Source organism: Ptychodera flava, chromosome 7 (assembly GCF_041260155.1).
Source record: "Ptychodera flava strain L36383 chromosome 7, AS_Pfla_20210202, whole genome shotgun sequence".
NCBI lineage: Eukaryota > Metazoa > Hemichordata > Enteropneusta > Ptychoderidae > Ptychodera > Ptychodera flava.
Window position 1 is genome coordinate 33,108,213 of NC_091934.1, and position 17,283 is coordinate 33,125,495.

At 38.0% G+C, this 17,283-nt stretch overlaps 1 protein-coding gene across 1 annotated transcript in view; it reads right to left on the bottom strand.

Moving 5' to 3' along the window:
* LOC139137325 (intermembrane lipid transfer protein VPS13D-like) overlaps positions 1-17,283 on the bottom strand; it is a 126,765-nt gene that overhangs the window by 69,650 nt on the left and 39,832 nt on the right. The window contains 10 exon segments of the mRNA XM_070705359.1: positions 1,578-1,734; positions 2,331-2,468; positions 3,522-3,642; positions 4,476-4,677; positions 9,161-9,231; positions 10,646-10,845; positions 11,217-11,425; positions 12,681-12,837; positions 16,077-16,304; positions 16,822-16,920. Of these exon segments, the coding sequence (XP_070561460.1) occupies positions 1,578-1,734; positions 2,331-2,468; positions 3,522-3,642; positions 4,476-4,677; positions 9,161-9,231; positions 10,646-10,845; positions 11,217-11,425; positions 12,681-12,837; positions 16,077-16,304; positions 16,822-16,920 (1,582 nt within the window).

The window sequence follows — 17,283 nt, forward strand, 5'->3', positions numbered from 1 at the left end:
ATAATGCGTAGCTTGGGTTTGTCCTGCATGCCACAGTCCCCGATTGTGTGTACGCTTTTCTCGAATTTTCGCTGTTTTTGGCTCTATTAAGTGTTCTCTGCGTCTATCTACGACACGAAGACAGAAATTATCATATCCTGAAACCGGTGTGTGTTTTTCGTGATCCTTATCCCATCGTAAATGATGATAGTGTGCGATAATTTCTGGGGTTGACCGCTGCGAGTGTGTTGACGTACGTAGCACAAGCAACGGCTGGAATCACACCGGAAAATTTGTCGTCCATTTCTCTTGCAATGCTAGTAGTCAGTGTCTCCAAATATGATCTAAATATGTTTTCTGTGTAATATTCTGTGAAATCATGTCTGTTAACTGAACAGAATAGGAAAGACAACTGCAGAAATGCATGTAGATTTTAGTTGTGTGGTCGCACATTTTCCCATGCAGCGTCAATATGGCGAACTCTCGATACGTACGCTCGCTCAGGCACGGCTGGAAACACACCGGAAAATTTGTCGCCCATTCTCTCTTGCAATGCTAGTAGTCAGTGCCTCCAAATATGATCTAAATATGTTTTCTGTGTAATATTCTGTGAAATTATGTCTGTTAACTGAGCAGAATAGGAACGACAACTGCAGAAATGCACGTAGATTTTTTTCGCATATATATTTTCCCATGTGGCGTCAATGCATGGCCACAGTCCCTGTATCCACTAGAGGGACTGTGATATGGCGAACTCTCGATACGTACGCTCGCGCTCAGGCACAGTAAATACCTTTTACAAAATGCTATCATGTCAACACAATAACAAGTTTGGTAATGAACTACTCAGCTGTCGATGTTAATATTCAGCTGATTTTGCCTGTCTTCTTGATTTCGGGCAATAGTCCATGACACTTGCGAACAGTGCATGGCCATTTTGTTTTTCGATCGTGATCATAATGCAACCATAATGTGTGGTCCCTTTCAAGCTTTATCTAGAGGGGCAACGTTACCCATTTAATGAAAAAATAAATTGTTTAGTGTTTCTAAAGTGAACAAGTTGTAATGTTTTGTGATATTCTGAAAATAACAACCCACAAACGTCATGTTTTGAACGATCACATTGCGGCTGTCATAGGATCGTGGGTAGCGACATCGATATAGCGGCCAGTTGAACATTGTCAGTGTCCTTTGTTTAAGGTGTGAATCGTGTGTTGGTTCATATCACGGAGTGTCACAAAGAAACCAGCCACGTTTCCAGACCGGTGGATAGAGGGACTGTGGTTTGGACACGTGTAGGCTATACTTAGTAGCACCAATATAACTGTGAACAGCACTATTCCACACTGACCCATTCTACCATGAATCACCATCCAGTTGTTATCTGTTTATTGTTTCAAAACTATCATTGAGGAAGATCTTCTTTGAAGGTTTGAAATGATGAAAGTTTTTAAAGATAAAACTTGGTGTTAAACTTGATGCTTGCTTCTGTTTTGAAGTTCAAGCACATTCATTGGCTGAAAATTTTTATCTTGTAGGGGTGCATTTGAACTCTGATGAAATCTGGCCGTTGTGCTCTTTCCTCGTTCATTACTGACCTGAAGCCGTGTTGTTTGACGGATGTGTCAATCTGAGCTCCATGGGAACATGGACACGACTGACCACCATCAGAGATGATCGGACAGTCACTACTTTCCGGGCGCTGCCTTCCAGAGTGATATCAAACACGACCCTTGCTGGTAGCTTGTCTGAGTACTGCACAGAAAAAAAATGAAATCACACATTAAAGACAGCCCTTACTGGTGGCTTTGAGAACTGTGTATGATAATATGAAATAGAAAATATGAAATAAAGATGATATAAGATATTTGTCATAAAATTCGTCAAAAGACAAATCACAAGTTTTCAACAATATTATTCCTTTATTCTGTAACTTATTATTTCTGAAAGTTTGTTTCTTTAAGTGAAAATTGTTATCTTACACATTGTCTTTGCTATGTCCATTGTGATTACGATTATTCCTTTTAACACGATGTACACACATGAGCATAAATTTGTCCTAAGTAGCATACAATCTACTACCACAACTGTTGCTGCTACTGTCCCCAGAACTTCTTTTTAGATTTAAATCAGTGACATTGATTGGTATCTCTGACAAGCACGTGAAAACTTATTTGATGATGTCAGTTATATCATTGGGATGAACAAGATAAACCTCCCTTCGCAAAACACAAAGACTGGGAGATACACAGAAAGACAGACAGACAGACAGATAAAGACAGGTAAATCCTACAAGCCCTCACAGCAGAAACTTTCCCAGCAGTGGAGTCTCATGAGGGTGCTATACTCACCACACTGGACTTTTTCTTTGGTTTGGACGGTTCAAGAGATCTGAATACCATGCCTACTTTATCAACAGACACCGGGGATGTTTCTTTCCAGCCGTCTGGTCTCACCACAATCTGATGAACTATGATGTCGTGGGAGGTCTGAGGAGCAGAGATGAGTACAATAAAATGTATGAAAACTGCAACATTATTATCTGCATCAGTTGGATTTCGATTGGTTAAACTAAGCCAAATCACGAGTGAACAAAGAACTGTACCAAGCTGAGGTTCAGAATACAATATTGTTCATTATCCATCATCAAGGCAGCATACACCTCGAGGACAGATATGCAGATGCTTGGATTTTTACAATAATTTTCTGGTCTACCATTCATGTCAGATCGTTTTGAAACTCTTGGGGTAAATAAAAGTTTCAGCAGCCCATTGGGCTAACACAGGGATGGTGGCCATTTTTGAATTAAAATTGTTGGTATTAAAAGTTTGGTAATTTCTCTAGCACCAAAATTTCCTTGGTGTCCCAAAATATTTATTCTTGATTTTGAAAGAGAATGGTTGAAAGTTTTCAAGAACAAAGTTTGATTAAAAGTTTAAGTCTTTCAGTTTCAAAGTGCATACTATAATAAATGAAGCCAAATCACAAGTAAAAAATCAGCTGTGCCAAGCTGAGGCTCAAACATTGTTTTATTATCCAGCTTTTAAGTCAGATGATTTAACATATCATGATTTTTTACTGTTTTCTTTGCTGTGAATCAATATATTTTCTCAACCTGTAACCTGTAAGCAGTTTAAACTGCCCATGACCTATTTTTGCTGTTTATTGTGTTCGGGTAGTTCAATCACGGCTCAATTATTTGATTGTTGCTTTTTATTTGGGGGGGTGGAATTTGAGGTTGACCACAGTGAGTTTTGTTTTTCATGTGCATGTTTTGTCTCCAGTCCCTCAAAACGTGAGTGGCCAATGTCATTGTTCTTTTCAGTGTTTTGAAGCGTTGATATATGCATTTGAAACTTGAAACTGTTGTATTTACTTTGCTATTATACCTAAAATAATTGTGGAAATCTTCAAGATATCAGTAACTTGAATAAGACATAAGTGCCTGGTGTTGGATGTGGGATAGATTAACCGTCGCTAGAGGGCGCACTGCCATGTTCAACAGAATGCTGGAATCCTACACTGGGGAAAACTTGGCTCACCTTGTGTCTGATTTTCCCATGGCTTTCAAAGACAAATGGCATCTCTCCTCCAGGCGGGACTTCCATCCATTCACTTATCTTGTCTTGGCTTGTATTGGATGGCTGCAAATGTGAGATGGACCTGCATTTGTAGAAAATTTAAACATTTAAAACCTTTTGTATTTCATGCAGTACCATACATTATCTTCAAACACGATTTCGGTAACAAACGTTTCCACATTTATTCCACTTTCCTCCCTCCTCTATCCCCATGTTATCCATTCAATGGACGAGATTTAACAGAAAACACACCGAGCCCTTTTTTTGATGTTTCATAGAGACTTGGTATCCCATATACAAACTAGTTCATGTATACTATTTTCAATTTTTGTGAGTTGTAATACTCAACTGAATGCCATTCTTCAACATGGTTTAGCCTAACTTGTTTATTTACTCTGGTGAGTGTGGATGACTTTATTGGAAAACAGGGGTAACAGGATTGACCATATCACCCCTATTATCTGCAGTTGAGATGCAACATCACCGTAGAAAACAATTTATGAGTTTATACATGTATGTGTAAAAACTAAGGGATGAATGGATTGCCACCTTAGAGATAAACCTGCTATAGTTAACTCTACATCTAACATTAATTCTATATTTTGTGCCTTGCGAAACAAGCTGACTCAAAATGTCAATCTGGTTTTATTCTCACTTTTATTTCATTTTTATTTCACACCTTGTATAAAATCAAGAGTCCAAGCATAGAGATCAGGTTTCAGCCTATGCTTACAACCATGCACTCACCAGCGTATCTTGAACATGTTTTAAACACTTATCACTTAGTAAGCATACCGTAGAAAAATAGCGCTTGTACCACTGTAGCTCCTACACTTCTGCCCTTCAAATATGTAAAAATAGTGCTTATTACCCTGTAGCTCCCATTTTCTTTGGCTTCATGGGCTAACACTTTACCTTGTTGACAAACTGGTATCGGTAGCAAACTCCAGCTTACATCCAGTGTGGTTTCTGAGCGCGTAGGGTACGAACGGCTGCCTACGTTTCTGTTCTGAAGACAGACTTGTCATGTTGTAGTAATCTTCTGTCCACTGCTTCTTGGTGTTGCTATAGAGCTCCATCAGAGAACTGGTCAGGTTGAAATCTAAGCATTCCTGTGCTGTAATTGACATAAATGGAAAAAAACCACTAGATTACAGCAGCAGTAAAGTCATTGCACGGAAACTGTCTGGACAAAAGAAGTTTCATTTTCATGATCGATAACTGTACATAAACTATGCATAACACTCTACAAATTAATGAACTTTTCACCTTTTTGTAAGATCTGATGATGAAAATAAGGACAGGTTTGCCGGTGTTCTGCCCACGAATTTCTGATAGTGTAGCAATCTGCATAATTGTTATATTAATGAATTTCTGTTTTTTACCAAAATTATAGAGTAGTGGCCACTACGCTTCAATGGAGAACATTGTTTACTATCGATAAAAAGACGAATGACATATAGTTAGAGTACACTACATATGATCAACCAACTGTACGGTAACTGTCATTTGGATGTAACGGGTACTCAGTGTATACTCAGTGTATACAATCGAGGTAGACACCATGCTAAAATTCATCCATAAATCAAAGTGAGACTTGAGTGGACACCGTGGGTCATCAGTATGTATTAGGGAGATGGTGCAGTGGCAAAGAATGTGAAATTTTCAGAAGAGTTACTTTCAGAATGTGCTTAGGAATACAATTCAGAATAACATTCAGACACTCACTATGTGAGATAATATTCTGTATATTCCAGAAGAGTCCTTTCAGAATGTGTTTTAGAATACAATTCAGAATAATATTCAGACACTCACTATGAGAGATAATATTCTGTATATTCTAGAAGTAACAAGTCATTGACAATGACATAGTCCCCACTTGTAATAGGAGTATTAGTCTTGATGGGGCAGGGAAATGAGGTCATTAAGAAGTATCACTGGAGTGTATATGTTCAGATCTATGGACACATAGGTCTATGTCATTGTTCCCATTTTGAAACAAGAGGCATGTCTAAGTTATGGTTCTAAATCGGGAAAAAAGATCAGACCTCTAGCTGTATTGGCCTGCCAAGAAATACATATGTGCATAATAAATGAGGTACAAGATGTGACATCTTAAGGTCTACTATCCTATCAAAATTGAAGCGTAAAGAACTTGTGGTTACTGAGTTATGCATATATATGCATATTCAAGGTCAAAGGTCATCAAGGTCACGTGACATTTTGAAAAAAAAAACCATTGTATTGCTAATTAATCCATATGCCAAAATTCAGACCTCTAGCTCTATTGGCTTGCCCACAATTATGTATGGGCATAATTAACGAGGTAAAGCATGTGTTGTCATAAGGTCTCCCATCCTACTAAATATAAAGGACATAGCACTTGTGGTCACTTATTTATTGACATAATCGTGTATTTTAGGTAAAAGGTTATCGAGGTAACATGACATTTAGTCAAAAAATTTCTATCCTATAGTCTGTCCCTATATACTAAAAATCATACATTTACCTCTATTGGCTTGCTCAAAATTAGATATGCACATAATTAATGAGGTACAATATGTGGCGTCATAAGGTGTCCCATCATACCAAATATGAAGGGTGTAGCACTTGTGGTTCCTGAGTTATGGACAAATATGTATATTTGAGGTCAAAGGTAATTGAGGTCACGTGACATTTTGTCAAAAAAATAGCATTGCTAAGTTATCCGTACATACCAAAAATCAGACCTCTGGCTCTATTGGCTCGCTCAAAATTAGATATGCACATAATTAATGAGGAACAATATGTGGCGTCATAAGGTGTCCCATCATACCAAATATGAAGGGTGTAGCATTAGTGATTACTGAGTTATGGACAAATATGTATATTTGAGGTCAAAGGTCACCAACGTCACATGACATTTTGTCAAAAAAATTGTATTGCTAAGTTATCCATATATACCAAAAATCAGACCTCTAGCTCTATTGGCTTGCTCAAAATTAGATATGCACATAATTAATGAGGTACAATATGTGGCATCATAGGGTGTCCCATCATACCATATATGAAAGGTTTAGCACTTGTGGTTACCGAGTTATGGACAAATATGTATATTTGAGGTCAAAGGTCACGTGACATTTTGTCAAAGCGTCTGAGATATCTGCGTGAACGGATGGACTCACATGGATGGACTAACGGACTGACATGACCCAATCTATGAGCCCCCTGGACTTTATCTGTGGGGACTAAAAACTGTGTCACTGCATCCTTTTTGCAATATGAATACGATGAGAAACTAAATTTTTATTTTTCTTGGCCTTATACATGGGAGTCTATGGACTGCCTTATACATGGGAGTCTATGGACTGCCTTATACATGGGAGTCTATGGACTGCCTTATACATGGGAGTCTATGGACTGCCTTATACATGGGAGTCTATGGACTTCCTTATACATGGGAGTCTATGGACTGCCTTATACATGGGAGTCTATGGACTGCCTTAAAGCCCGGCTCGAAATGGACGGGATCAGGATTAGTGCCAAGTTTGGTGGGCGTTTTGGGGCATGGCTCTGCATAATGAGTCTGTTGGCAACGGTTGCGATCGTTCGCATTATCTGCGTAATCTGTTTGCTCTCAAATCACACTCAGGCTTGGGTACGTACAGCCTTCGTTTCCCGGTTCGTTTCAGTTATGCCATGGCAATACTCGAAAGAAAAAAGAAAGAAAGAAAAACTAGGAAGGAAAAGGAACACGTCAGGAAATTGTAGGAAATAGGTAAATGGCGACGTCATGACCGATCGCAAAAAATAAAGGAAATTCACGGAAGGGTCGAGACTTCCTTGAATCTCGTGTATCACGATATCTGTAATAGCGATCGCGGTCAGTTGCTCGATTGCTTGGCGGCGGGGTGATATCGAAAAATTATCACGAGTTATGTTTATTTTCGGAGCAATTGCAAGTTTTGCTCGAAACGTTTGTTAACCTTCGACTGGAATCAATGACAGACTGGGTTCCTCTCCGTCTTTCTTTCTACCTCCATGGTTATTAAAAGGAATTACATGTAAAGTCCAGCTTTTGACGAAATATTATAACGATGTAGCGCGGAATCAATGAGCTGTCCTCAGACACGCGTATCCTAAAGCGTTTACAAGATTGGTTGATGGCGCTTACTTGCTCATCTTGAACTGAAAGATTGAATGTTTCAACTGTTCAAATATCTTACAATTTTTGTTAAATTCTCATCACAGAAGTCCAAATGTAACTGGGATAATCGGTATGTCAAAACCTTACTTGTACCAGCCCTCCGAACACGACATGTCATTTCCACGTGTAAAAACACGTGTACATACGGCCGTTTTCGGGGCCAGCATATATATCCAAAACAACTGTTCAGTACCGTCACGTTCGGCCGTAGATTTGGAAGGGGGAAGTTGTTAAAACGGGGCTCTCTTCGACTGACAATAATTAAATTGATCATGGAGGCTACCGCCATGTTTTGATGGTTATTTTCGATGCCATTCTCAGTGCAAACTACGGACTCTGCTTACGCGCTTTTCGCTAGAAAACATCGTACTACGGGTAAGCTTACTGACTAGTCCTCTTGCTAAGTCACGTCTGAAAATGGTTCACTTTCGTGATGTCATTGCACCATAAACGCTAGCAAAAAAGTTTATGGCAACACAAAGTTTTCATCCTTCGCCCGCTGATATAACTCTAAGTTTACATATAGTTTGTTTACATCGTAATTGTTCTCGTATGCACAGCAAATGTTTGACCAGTTTACACCTCTGCGCGTCACCGAATGATTGACAATTGTTTGAATCACGGAACGACTGTCTCCTGAGGGCCATTCCCTTTGTTCAGAAAGCGATTTTTCCCCTAATCGTCGTAGTTTTAAAAAACTTTGTGAAACTTTGCAGATACCTGTATGGCCTAGGTGTTTATGAAACAGTCTATGTTCATGGTATGCCAATAATATATGTTTGAGAATCGTTTAGGCCGATTTTCACGGAGCGGTCTACCTAGCTATTGCCAGTTGTCACTCAAGCGCCATTATGAATTTTCAATAAGTTGGGGCCTTTTATACCCCGCACACCGTTTTAAACATGGGAGTCTATGGACTGCCTTATATATGGGAGTCTATGGAGGTGAAAACTAAAAAGTCCTCTAACACGGCCAAATTTGATCGCATTGTGAAACAAATCAACGTGCATCTGTATGAGGTAGAGTACTATCCTTTTACCAAGTTTGAACGAAATCGCTTCAGGCGTCTCTGAGATATCTGCGTGAACGAAAAAGTAATAAAATATGCAAATGAGCAATTAATTAATAAGCCACACCCACCAAAATCTAATCAGATCTAAGTCTCATCATGATAATACCAAATACCAAATTGCATGACATTGGACCTAAGGGTTCTTAAGTTATGAGTGGAACAAAATCTGTCTACGGACGGACGGACAGACGGACGGACAGACGGACGGACGGACGGATGGACAGACGGACACACACACAGACATTGTGGCGACATAGGACACCTTTGGTGCTTCGCACCACGGTGTCCAAAAACGGCTCAGTTTGAAAGATTTGACCTGGAGAATTATAGTAAAGTACTGACCATCAATATGAACAACTAGTCGCCGCGGGCTGTTTTCAACTGACGGTTGCTCTTTCCATTTGAGATTACATCTAGTAAGAGATGAGGTATGAGAGATGACACCATGAGTGAGACAATCAATCAATCAATCAATTAATCAATCAATCTACTAATCAACAAGAAATATATTTATGATTCCAATATTGGCAATTCAATTAGCATTGCAGTCGTGACATACATAATACAACAATCACAAAAAATAGCACTTTAAGAACACATGATATCAGAAAAAGGTAGTCAATTATAGAAAGGTATTGACAAATTTACTATGTAACATGTCCACGAATCAGTATCATTCAAGGTATAATCCGTCAATTTTGTAATTTTTAATCAGAAAAGAATTTCTCTCATCAAGTAGGAATAAATTTTGATCTCTGATTGTTTCTATTGAAATAACATCTCTCTGCTATTTGAAAAAGTAAACCTTCCGACACCTTTTAACTTAAGATAGATCACGCCTCGGGGACAGATATTTGGACTCTCAAACTTTCCAATTCTTTTCTGATCTACCACTTGTGGGGGTTCATTTTAAAGCTTTTGGTGTAAGAAAACTTTTCACTGGCTTAGTTTATTTCGAAATTCGAAAATTTTATTTTTCTCCATAGAGTTAACACAGGGATGGCGGCCATTTTGAATTTCAAATATCGGTAAATCTTGGGTTTAATAGTTGTTTCTCTAGTTACTGAAATTTGCACGGCGACCCTCGATTTTTATTCTTAATTTTGAAAGAGAATGATTGAAAGATTTCATGAGGAAAGTTTGAGCAAAAGTTTAAGTCTTTCACTTTTGAGGTGCAAACTACCTCCTTAAGTGCCACTCAAATCCTGAGATTCAAAATTGTTTAACCAGTTCACCCCAATAGTTCTTTTAACCGGTTCCATGATGCAGTGCGCGCCAGGGTATGCAAAGCGTACGTTACGCCCCCGTTACGCAGAGAACTTTTTAGTCGCAGGGTACGTTAATCATAGAACTCTAAGGCAGGGTACATCCTGACCTATATTTTTGTCGCTGATGGTTAGATTATACACTGGGCATTATTTGGCATTGAAAATTTGTGTCATTCTTCTATAACAATCCATTGTACAACACAAATCAGCATGTTTTCGCTGTTCAGAGCTTATATACGATGTTTGATAAAGTCACTGCAATGCATTGTGGGATAACCAGGAAAAGGTCTGTTCCCTGTACACAGGTCCATAATCACCTTTGATAACTATGGCTTTGGGCTACACCATAGTGATGAAAGGGGTAATCAAATTTCATTACACTATCATGAACGAAAGTGCTATTGACTTTGACAAGCACCAATTTGTATCATTGAGAGGAAGTGGCCTAGAGTTCTGTAAGTGTGCAGGCAATTTTGTCTCAACTTTTTATCTTTCTCTCAGACTAGTACATATTCAAGTATTGGATCTTTCTTGTCTCATAAAACCAAAAATCACTTACCTCCATGGCTCTAGGAATGGCTCCCAACCTGAAAAGTTCCTATTGTAGTATTCTCCGGACAGGCTGAAGTGGGCATGACCCTCTCTGTCATCGTGGAGTCTCTGCAGGAAATACGGATTGTTCAAGGACAGCTCTGCCAATGGAACATCGCAGTCTTTGCAGTCGTCAATTAAACAGATACAAACGCTGCTTGCACGCACCTGAAAGAGAATTTAGAATAAAATTTGATTTAAATTTTTGTCTTGTGATATTCCTAGCCATCAGCTCAAATGTGGAAATGGTGCCGGAATTCAAATGATCAAAATCCTATTGGTACACTTTCAAATGGTGGTAATCTTGCCTCTCATCAAAAAAGATCTACTCAACCCTTGACTACTTGGGGTGACAGAAATTTTCAGTGCCATAATTCTGGTGAGATCCTACACATGTTCATGGTATGTTTTGTACAGCAGCTTTACTTCATCATGGTGGTCAAGGGGTAAAACATTTGCAGCACTAATCATTTGCTTTCCAGTACAACAAATTAACAAGATGACAAAACTTTACCCGTTTGATTTTGCGATGACATTACCTCAATCCCAGAAAGAGAAAATCCGCTTTTTCCCTTCCCTTCTTCCGCATCATCTTGTTTCTTCGACAACTTTATCGTCCTGACCAGAGGAACAGCATTTTCAAGTAGCCAGGTCGCTGCCACGTCTAAACGATCATTGCATGTTTCTAAAGCTCTGATACAATCATTCTTAGCAAAACCAAGGTCTTCTAATATGGTAATGAATGACTCTGCAACATACAAGTTTTTTGCTACTGTTAAGGTAGAATGCGCCTCGGGGACAGATATTCAGACTCTCAAACTTTTACAATTCTTTTCTGATCTACTGCTTGTGGGAGTTCATTTTAAAGCTCTTGGTGTAAGAAAATTTCATCGTCTTAGCTTTTGAAAATCAAATTATTTATTTTTCTCCATAGAGTCTACACAGGGACAGCGGCCATTCTGAATTTCAAATATTGGTAAATCTTGGGTAATTTGTCTCTCTAGTACCAAAATTTGCACTGTTATCCCTGATTTTTATTCTTGACTTTGAAAGAGAATAGTTAAAATCTTGCTTGAGGAAAATTTGAGCAAAAGTTTAAGTCTTTCACTTTCGAGGTGCATACTACCTAAAGGACATACATGTAGCAGCATGCTTTGGGAACCCTGGTACCATTTCTAATGTCCCCTAATATGATCCCACTGACACCAAAGGAAACCCTAGACAGTAGCAGGAAAGTCCAGGTAATTTTACCAGGATACTGCCTGGATCAAAAGCTTCAAATATCTGTACATAATGAGAGATATCAAAGCTGTCTGTCCAGTGATTTGAAATATTTTCAGCAGGATTAGCTTATCTGAATGTTAATAAACTTTGAGATTCACTTGAAAACTTCCACAGTCCTGACTGAGGGAATAAAGACTGAAGGAACAACATTTTCCAATGAACTTTCAACTGCAACATCCAAACAATTGCTGCTTGTTCCATCAATCCACTACAACTTAAGGTAGTATGCCCCTCAAACTGAAAGACTATAACAACTTTTTGTCAAACTTTCCTTCATGAAAATATGCAACCATACTCTAACCAAATCAAGAATAAAATAAGGCGTCAGAGGGCAAATTTTGGTTCCAGCAAACCAAACATTACCTAACATTGACCAATATTTGAAAATGGCTGCCAAATATCTATGTGTTAACTCTATTGGACAAGATTAAATTTTAGATTTTCACAAAACGAAAGTTCCAACCTTAACCTTATGACTGCAATGAAATAAGTCAGTAGATGCCAATAGACAGAAGATAAGACTTATCTTTGAAGTTTGAGCAAGTTTAGTGAGTATTCAGGATATAAATTGTAACACAGGGATCGAAGCCCACAAAAAATGCTAAATTTCTATTTTAAATTTCAATTTGAGCATACTACCAGGCACTGCCCAATCACTTGCGGCTACACAGAATGTCAGGGTGTGTTTTTCAGTGACATCTCAACTGAATAAAACCTACCATCTTTTCCAGTATACGGCAGAGGTGACGCTGGCCGATGGAGTGAATCCTGCGATACAGCCTGAGTTGCTTGCTTGGGCAGTGAATTCATTATCGCCATGAACAACTTGATGTCATGGTACGACAGACGAATATTAAGTGTCTGCATCAGCTGTACCTGTATCAGATAGATAAGATTTAAGCAGCATAAAGTACCATTGAATTTGAAGTAAGATTAATTTATTTGCCTTTACAGTGAAGTTGTAGATAATGAAATGTTACAACTGTAGATTTGTTCTTTACAGTTTCATGGGAATAGCTTTAAGAGAACACCCCATATCCTCCCTACATAACCAAATGCTTGATTTATCTTACTGTAACACCATTGTGAATTCAAATTACAATGAAGTTAATCTTAAATCTAGTTACGCATCAAATAAGAACTTTTACTTTGCAACCATAAGAGTTTCAGCAATGAATATATCTCTTTGATAATATCATGCATCGCATCTGAAAGGCTATGTTGGCAATGAACCCTGTAATGTACTTGCATGCCTGTGTGAGCGACTCAGTAAATGTAGGAAGTTTAGTGATGAGACGTAAAGCAGCTGTTATGCAACGTGCATGGAAATTACATCTCTGCAGAGTATGCAAACTGCTGTCCAGACACTGTTATTTGATTTTAGTGATGTTCTGCAAACTTTACCTCTTTGACAGTGATATCAGTCTTTACTTGTCATTCGTCAAGTTTTGTCAAAAAAATTTGAATACACACCATAGTAAGAATTTAAAAGGTTTTCTTATGTGTGTATCTTCCATATTTTCAAAAATGTCCAAAGAAGGAGCATTTACTTTGTAAATACTGACATTAGGTAGATGAAGTGTGACCAAATTATGCAAATGACAAGGTAATTATACAGTGTATCTACTTGATTATACAATGTATCTAGATGGTTTTACAATGTTTCCAGATGCTGACAGTGTATCCAGATGCTGATACAATGTATCTACATTTCAAACCACACAAACTACTTAATATATATGGTATACCCATGTTATTATTGATGGACCCATCATTGGTGTACCTCTATTATGCAATATTAAACCAAGGACCTATAAGCACCAATTGTTTCTAAAACTGCAGACTATGGGTAGGTCACCTGAAGCTATTTTGTCATAAAATTATTCTGGTTCAAATCCGGCCAGTACAGGCTGTGCTACTGCATGAATAGGGACATGTTCAGCTAGGGAAGGGTGCCAGAGATTTTTCAAGAGAATACAGTCAGCTTGAAGAGACATGCAACTGAATCACCAAAAAGTCCTGAGTTTAATGCCATTAACCCTTTGAGTGCCGCAGTCGATTTTTGTTGCCTTTATACAATATAACACCAACAATTTCTTTCAGATCTACACAATTTTTTTCTAACTTATGCCAAAATTTTGGTCAAAAAGTGTAGGCCATGAAAATTTATGTCCATTTGGTCCAAAATCATGGACAAAATTATAGAAAAATTCATAAAAATTAGTAAAATGTTGCCCTGTTATTTTTTAAAGAAAAATTACAGTGCTCAAAGGGTTAAAGACTATGGTTGATATTGAGTTGTTGCATTGAAAGATATGATATATGGATATACAAAAGAAAATGCACAATTATCAATCATCGATCAAATGTAGTTAATATGAAAAAGTTTGAGATGACAAAAATTGGGAAAACGTTTAAAGAATTAGTTTCAGGGAAGGAGAGATTTCTCACCTTGAAAAATACAGAACCAGGATTCTGATTGGTGGGAAAATTAAAACCAACGAGAAGATAGGTGAGAAACAATCATGAGAGTGCCTCTCATGGGAAAATAAAAGTAAGAGAAACACAAAAATAGGTAAAGGATAGTACATGCCACAAAAGACATTGACACACAACTTGAATACAAGTGTATGTCAGTGATGCAGAAATTTCCCAGAATGCATAGCATATCAGGTTACTTCCTGTCCTGTAAAAAAGCCTGCAATTTATTTCAATTTTTGAGTTAGCACATTTTCTCAGTATTTGACTCAATATGGCTTGTTCTTTGTGAGAATATCAATAATCTGTGTAACTGCGTTTTGTGTGAAGATGCTTGACTGTTACATAGCTGAAGCTTCAACCTTGTAAAAAGGAAATCTTCACACATACAAGTATTCAGTATAAGGCCATGTTCTGGCTATGGAAGGGTGCTAATGATCTGCTACTTCTAGCTGTAAATTCATCTTGAAAAGACATCACTTTAACCCTTTTCCTGCCAGACAGTATCACTTCCCCATTAGTCAAGTCAGTAAAAAGCGGTATTCATCCAAAACATGACGTATTTTCACCCACTTGGCTTGGTATGTTATAGCATCTTTAGTCCAAAACAATCAAGTTTACAGTATTTATGTTTTCAACAGCCTTCAAATGTACAGTATTATGTTAAAATACACCATATGGAATATGTTGTGTTTCATTAATTTTAACCATCTTGACCTGATGGTGAAATATGGACTTGGCAGGAAAAGGGTTAAGGTAGAATGCGCCTTGGGACAGAATATTAGGACTCTAAATCTTTTACAATATTCTGTTGATCCACCACTTGTTGGGGCACATTTTGAAGCTCACTTTTATTTTCCCCTAACAGATAACACAGGGATTGCTGCCATTTTGAATGTCAAATATCTGTAAATATTGGGTAACTTCTTTCTCTTGTACCAAACTTTACATGGTTACACCTGATTTTTCTTGATTTTTAATGAAAATGCTTTATAGTTTGCTTGAGGAAAAGTTAGCAAAGTTTAATCGGTTCATTTCAGAGCTGCAAACTACCTTAACTAATCTGCTGTACAGTAGAAATGTTTGATGTTTCAAAGATAAAGAAGCACGAGAGTGATAACAGCTTGCCTTGAATGTACATCCGTATGAACACATGCTGCAAATGGCTATTTGGTGTTTGCATTTGACTAAGGTTGACATACCCTTACTAACGAAAATGCCAGTATCATACTATCATTTCAACAGTACATCACAATTCTCTATAAACCTGAAAAACTTACAGCAAACATTGCACAGTTGTGTATATCTATATCTGCCAAAGATGGCCGTATTTTCTATGATCATTTTCAATTAGTGAGCTAAAGTCAATGAGCCTTTAACTACCTTGCATATAATGGTTTCCGCAACTTTCATGCAATAACTAGTTTTCAGATGAAATTTTAATGCAGAGAACAAGCCAACTGCTTTTAGATTACTTTGGTATAGTTATGCATCTCTATAATGCTTTTATCCTCATTTGCCTACTTCCCATGCAGCGGTCGGAGCATTGCATTGAAAACAGGATCACTGTATCATGGTTTATCAAGACTTCCACAAAAACAGCAAATGGCGTCCAGAACCAGACAGGTTTGGCTTACCTCTAGGCTTGGTTCAGCATCAGCTACCGGAGTAGCGTCCAGCAGACCAGTAGATTTCTTGAAAGTGGGTGAGCTATTCAGCTCCATGCTGACAGTCACAGGGTCTATAATAGATAGTGCAGTCTCCTCTTCACTTGACAGGTTACATGAAAACACTTCCAGACTCTGGAGGCTGCAGGACATGGGTTTGTCAGTTCCTGATGGTCTGTATGTCATGACGGCTGTTGACTGTAAACACACATATAGACATGTTCTTTTAGTGTATGGCATAATAAAAGGGAGTTATAGCTATCGTGATATAATCAAAACATACTTTTGATACCCATTGCCATCACAGTTGTCTTCAGTTGTCTTGCTTTTAAATGTATTCGTCTCCAAGGACTGCTCCAGGTCTTGTGAATGAAATTGTATACACATGGAGGTACAAATATGCAAATCATGCAACTGTGTGTAGGAAAAATTCCCCTAGAAAGAATTTCAATTTCTGCAAGCAAAATGCTTCCCTGAATACGTAATAGCTTATTCTCAAAGCCATGGTTGAATAAACGGAGAATATTCTGTCTTGTGGAATCTACATGTACATTGTATCTATAGGACGTAACACTTTGTAACTCTGATGAGCACTTCCCCCAAACCCAACCTATATGCTACATTTATACACAAATATGCAATTCTGCAAGTACATGTGTTCTATTTGTTGCAACATTTGTTGATACATTGTTGCAAATTGCTACGTCATACTAACCTTCAGGATGACAGCATTTGTATCCCAGCATGCCATATTCTCAACGACCACAAACTCTGTTTCCGTGATGTTTAGCTTCATCTCGAATGGTTTATCCGGCTATAAGGAAAGAATGAAAACTTCCTATTCACTTAGTTCTGAGTTCATAATAATTCAGATATGGAAATTTCTATGAAAGACATGATATTGGCAGAATTTCACAAGCAGATGTTTCTGAGCATTTTGGAAGGGCAATTTCCATAGGTGTCTGCATATGACTGCAGAAGACGAATTAAAAAGCTTGATTCCTGATAACAATAAAACATCTATGAAATTGAATTGATAAAGTTCATGGGGCCAGAAAAACCCACTTAACCCTTTGCGCGCTGCAATTTTTCCCACCAAAATTATAGTGCGCAGCATTTTACCAATTTTGTGAATTTTTCTGTAATTGTTTTTGACAATTTTGGATCAAATGAACAC